This window comes from Myripristis murdjan, chromosome 16 (assembly GCF_902150065.1).
Source record: "Myripristis murdjan chromosome 16, fMyrMur1.1, whole genome shotgun sequence".
NCBI lineage: Eukaryota > Metazoa > Chordata > Actinopteri > Holocentriformes > Holocentridae > Myripristis > Myripristis murdjan.
In genome coordinates, this window is record NC_043995.1 from 24,047,834 (window position 1) to 24,053,833 (window position 6,000).

The window sequence follows — 6,000 nt, forward strand, 5'->3', positions numbered from 1 at the left end:
GAGCTATAGTAAGTAAGAGCCATATACAGTGTGTGTGTGTGTTTTTTAAGAAATTCAAAAAACTGTCTCATATCAGCATTTGATTTAACTGAGCCAGGGCCAAACCAACAGACACTGACTTTGAAATCTGAACCAGTTACTGGGTTCAAGTATGGTAACGGTCAGACTGCAAAGATGGGCAAGTTTAGATGCATGTTTTGAGACTAAACATTGTATTTGCTAAGGTAGCTTTACCCCCCAAAAATTTAATTGTGATATCCAACATGAAATGGCTTCATACACACAAGTTTAGACGCTCAGTTCAGTTACGTCTGTCTTAGAGGAGTCACAAAGGTTCATAAAAACAAGAATAAACTGGAGTTGCATTCACGCACTGACCGCCCCTTTCAGCCAGATATCCATATCCTGGGAAAATACTGCACAGCTTCCAAGTTTGCACAGTTTGAGTGCGAGTTAATGTGCAGTTTTTCTCCCTTATTTGTCTTTCCAGAGTGCTGGAATAGGGATCTACCTCTGTTCTCCTAGGAGAGGGTCAGTGTCCGTGATGCTGGCTCAGTGTGGGCAGTTAAACTCTGAGCAAGGGATCTCAGTCAACTTTGGATCTTCTCATCTTTACCTGTACTTCTGTCATGAGTCTTCCCTCTTGTTTGGTATTCTTACGTTATGTAAGAATCTATGATTATCTTCCACTGATGGGAATAGAGAGGCTCATTGAAAACAATGCTTGACATCCTGATTCTTAAACACAGACATACACACATGCAACATACAAACTGGCTTGCAAATACATAGATAAGAATATGCAGGCCCCTGAACAACAACAGAGAGAGAAAATACCTCACACTAATTGTTAGCACAGGGAAAACTTTAGCTGTCGCAGCAGCAGGCTTTTTTAAGACTAAACTCCAACATCACAGTGCTGGCATGACTTCTGTCAGTTTTGTGCATGACTCAGATCATTCTCACTTGTCTTTTTTCTCTTCAAGTTTCATTAAATGCAGAGTCTAACTATATAACCTGCAGAATATGGGCTTTGAACATATCTGAACATGTGGGAACCGGGAAGCCCCCATTCTCTCTCTTACAACAACCACACTGCCTGAAGTAACACGTTTAGTGTAGAGCATTAGAGAGCTTTAGATCTGGAGGAATAATCAACTGTGCAAACCAACAGAGAAGTTGTATCTTGTAAAAGAAGGCAGCAATAGTTATCCACAACTTGCTCCTTATTCTTATGATTATATTTTCAAGGGTTTAGGATTTGCCTAATCCTTTTGGCCATGAATGCAGTTTGTCAATTCTTCCAAAAAGATAAAAAAGGATTACGCCAAAAGGAGGCATTTGATTGACAAAGTAATCTTCAGTTGCAGCCACATACACTGAATTAAATGGATTATGCAAGATAGTGCCTACCCATGGGTTGGTCCTCTTTTGTGTACAATATTCAGTAATATACAGGCTAAATGAGATTAAAAACAGTGAGGTAAAATGACAAATGAGATTATGTACTGAAAAGGGATATCTACTGCTGTTTTTGTCTCCCTCCAGCAGAGGAAGGAGAAATTCTGATTTTTAATTTCACTAAGGAAATAATTTGAACCCATGAAGGCTTTAATTTTTCCATTTGCGAGCTCAAGGCATAAGAAGAGTGCATTTCTGGGCCAGCTTTGATCTTGAAACCAGCCAAGGGCACAGCACAGCTACCAGGCCTTCTATATAATGTATATAGTAAGATATATATAGAGAGAGAGAAAGAGTAATTGAAATATAAATGAAGCCCAACAGAATCATGGAAGTAAACTTTCATGCTCGTATTCACAAATGTCATATGCTATTTTTTATAACAGTAATTAATGGAGAATGAAGCTGATACTAGAGGCTTTGAAGTAGCACTATTTCAATCATAATGAGACACATTTTCATCTTTTTAAAAGTCAACAGCTTCACAAGTGGCCAACCTCTCATACTTGGGTCTCCTTCAGACCGTGAAAACATCTCATCCTGACAAAAACACTTCACCACCACATTGCTCATAATTAATCCTGCACAGAAACAATGTTTTCCCTCCGTGATCAGTCACCCATGCTCAGGAGGGCCCGGGGTTGCTGCCCATGGCTAATTTACATAGACACTAATGCAGCTTTCTCTCCAAAAATGGGACGCGGAGCACATTTTCCCAATTACGTAAGAGCTCCTGCAGCTCAAGATGTGTAGTTGACTGATGCTGTTCCCTGTATGTTTGACAGCCAGGGCTGGTGGATTCTCCCCATTTACACAGTAGATAAAGGACTACAGTATGATTTGTTTCCCTGTCAGTCTGCTAAGGCTCTTCATGATCAGTGAAGGAGCATGCATTGGTTGCTTAAAATGCATAATAGATTGATATCAGCATAAAAAATGCTGAACCATGACCTAAGGCTTAATGTGAGATAAGTGCCTCCTTGTTACACTCGATATTGATTTGTGCGTCGGCTCAATTTAGACTAAGAGCTTTTGGCATGAACTAAAGTCTTGGCATGTTGTTCATTTTGCTGCATCAGCTTGTGAGTACAGTTCGATGACTAAGGCATTTGTATGCAGTTAATGTGCTATTATAATGAAGTGGTTAATGAAACGGTGAACATGGAGCTATGCAAATCAATATTTAAAACAAGACAGCGCGCTCTGACCGAAGCACACTTATCCATATTTAAATGCTCTGAGACCTGCGTTCACCTGTCACATTGGCTTCTATTCATTCTGTTCCTGCTAAGCACCCTCCCAAGATCTTCAGTGGGTGATGGCGTCAGTTCAGTTTCATCTCTAGAGGCAGCTAAGCAATCCATGTTTGTCCAATGTTCGCACAGTAACTATTTTGCACAGATGAGCAGCTGCACTCCTCCGAGGTGGCTGTGGGTATGCTAGAAATGGCAAATCTTGTAGGGGGAGAAAAAAGCTTTTATTCATCTCAGTCAGCCAGGCGTAGGTTTTCAGGTGGACAGAGGGGAGATTAAAGAGCAAGACCGTACAGCGCAGACTCCAAGGACATGGAATGAGTGACAGAGCAGGGAGCTCAGAGAGGAGAATGCCTGAATACGAACCTAAAGAAAAGAGGGATTAGAAGATGTTCTTCAAAAGCCTTGACAGGGCAGATTTCCACAAAGCCAGGCCAGACTCACTGCAACTCCACTCCAAGGGCCTTCGGTTCAAAACCAGGACAGAGTCAGTCAACTGTCTTTACTGCCCCTATTTCAGCAAAAGGAAATTTTTACAAGTTGGTTTGGTGCTTCCAGGTGTTTGGATGTGAAATAAAACCAAATATCCCGTGAACCGGATTTTAAGGATTAAGGATATTAATGCCCATATTACCCACACTGTTAACTAAGAATTTGTTTCACTGCACACTCCTCTTATGCACTAATACATGTATGCATTTCAGGAGCGGCCAGGAGCAGTGCACCTACAGGAGGTGGGGGAATTATGTCTTTCACAAGGATACTTCATGCACTTCACTTTCCAGTAAGCTTATTCCTAACTGAACATCATGCTTAGTTAATGTATCAAGAGGTAGAATGACCCTCTGTGGAAACATTATAGCTTTAAATTATATTCAAAACCTCATCACATACAGCTGTTCATGTAAAAATGTATGTAATTACAGAGTAACATCAAGCTTAACAAAAATGCTGTCCTTTGTGCTGGAGTTCTGCACAATTGAATCTCTAACAAGACCAAGATCACTCATTGTGTGGTCTCTGTTTTGGTTTGAGGCTCTGGTGACCACAAGTGATCACATCCAGCTGCAGAAACAGTCTCTGATCATTTTCAGTAAGCGTGGGGGGCAAAATGGGCCAGCCAGCATACTTCACAGGAAACAAGATGCCTTATGCCAGCTCTACTTCCTATCTTGAGTCACAACCTATGTGATGACAGTCCCTCCCGGAGTCCATGCGTGATGTCTATAGCTGCTTCCAGAGGCTGGTCAAGATTCCCACGACTCGGGTGGAGTTCTACTCTCCTCCTACTTGATGCAGAGCCAAAACAAACCGGCCTTCCACCCTCAAGCCCCCTGTCATCAGGAAGGAAGTTCCCTGTTGTCCCCAGGAGGAGCTCACATTGTGTGTCCCCTCTATTTTCAGAGCCAAGCAGAATGTCAATGCACAATTGTTTGGCATGGATAGTCAAAGGTTATTTACCAATGTATAGTGTCTTGGAAGAACTGCTCTTCTCATGTGCAGATGACCACCATGGCCAGATGAGTAGGCTCCTATCCCTGCACTGACACTGCTCCTGAGTTGAGTGATCCTGTGATGGCATATTGCACATAAAGCTTCACCACTTCCACAGTGAATAAGTCGATCTGGCTTAATGCTGAGATTGACTTGGGCCTGGGCTTTTCTGCTTTCAGGAATCACTGGCGCATCTCTGTGCGTCAAATAACGGCACCTGTGCATCAAATAACTATTCCCTGTGCTGGGCAAACACCGATCACCGTGCAGCAGAGCAGCAGCGGAGGGGGAGACAGGATGCCAGACCGCCGGTGACTGCATAGTTACACGTTATAACACAAGGAGGGGGATGGGACCAGTCAGATTACCTCATCTAGCGCAATTTGTGTTATTATTATCCCGATGGCGGAGTGAATGCATACTTCTCTGGGTGTGAAAAGGGATGGCAAACAGTATTCCACAGTCAGTTCATAACCATTTTTATTGCTTTGTTTATGACCATCAATGGGTCTGCAAATAAGTAAGTCCTCCTTTGTTGTCATAGAGATTAAAATTTGGCTTGACGGGTATTAGAGACTGTGAGGTGGCCTTATAATTAACGGACCGTCTCTAAATTCGCACCTCAGTATGGATTATTAATAATTCACAAACCCAATGCTTTAGATTTGTATTTCTGTCTAGCCTACTCAAGTCGTGCGCTGGACATCGGAATTTAAAAAAAAAAAAAAAAGGCGAGAAATCGTTTTAAAACCACACGCTACCAAAGGCATTAACATTAAGGGCCAGCTTTTTTTTTTTTTTTTTTTTTTTTTCAGACAGGACAGTTCCGTGTAAATATCTCTGAAGTGATCGCCAACTCCACGCACTAAAGACTTACATGTTGCTCCGGGCAGAGATTTCCCCCCAAGCTCGGCGTCAATATCCTTGCTGTCCATTTTGTTCATTCAAACATGCGGTTTTCGGCTCTTCCGCTGCGATAGTCCTCTCATTCCTCAGGCAGAACCGTGCGGGGAAACTTGGATGAGTCACTCCGGTTGAACCCAAATTCCCAAAAGGAACCGGGCTGGGAAAAGCTCTGAGAACGGCCGGGGACCTCAAATCGGCCAAACAGGGACAAAAGACACCCTGTACTTGCTGACAGAACCACCGGTGGCTGCGGCTACTCCTGAAAGAAGTTAGGTATGGTGTCAGAGGGAATTTGGGAATAAGATAGTGGGGGAGGAGTGAGCGAAGTTTCTCACTCCGACACACAACAGCTGATGCTCTGCTCGGCGCTCGGCCGGTCCCTCGCTGGCCTCCGGATCGGACTGTACCATTACCAGCACGGGGGTGAACCTGTCACCCTGTCATTCATATCCACTGTCCCATATCAGCAGGGTTTACTGTACTAGCTCATAGTTACAGCAAATTCCTCATGCGACTGCTGCTACATTGTGATCTCTCACAATTAAAATATAGCAAAGTAAATTATGTAAAATGCCAAAATGAACCCCCTCCTTTTTGTTGGTTCATCTGCCTTCAAAAATATAAGATCAGGGAAGTTCACAGTTCACAATCAACATGAAGGTACTAAAAAAATAATAATAAAAATATGAATTTGACCTGCATTCCACCTATACGTGTGTGTGCTTATGTGTATTTATGTTATGTTCCCGGTATTACCTGTCCTTGAACCACTTTCTTTCTTAAGTAATAACAGTGGAAGTAGCAGTAATAGTGATGTTAGTAATACTATTTAAAGTGGAACGGATAGGAAAGTTTATTCCTACTAGTGTTTCATTCATATTTCCTT

General features: G+C 42.5%; 1 protein-coding gene across 4 annotated transcripts in view; it reads right to left on the reverse strand.

Annotated features, from left to right (window-relative positions):
• map7d1a (MAP7 domain containing 1a) overlaps nucleotides 1–5,449 on the reverse strand; it is a 43,609-nt gene extending 38,160 nt beyond the window's left edge. For all 4 annotated transcript variants that reach the window (XM_030072499.1, XM_030072497.1, XM_030072498.1 and 1 more), the window contains exon 1: nucleotides 5,086–5,449. In XM_030072499.1, the coding sequence (XP_029928359.1) occupies nucleotides 5,086–5,152 (67 nt within the window). In that variant the 5' untranslated portion in view covers nucleotides 5,153–5,449. The remainder of the gene's footprint in view (nucleotides 1–5,085) is intronic.
• Nucleotides 5,450–6,000: the final 551 nt, after the last annotated feature.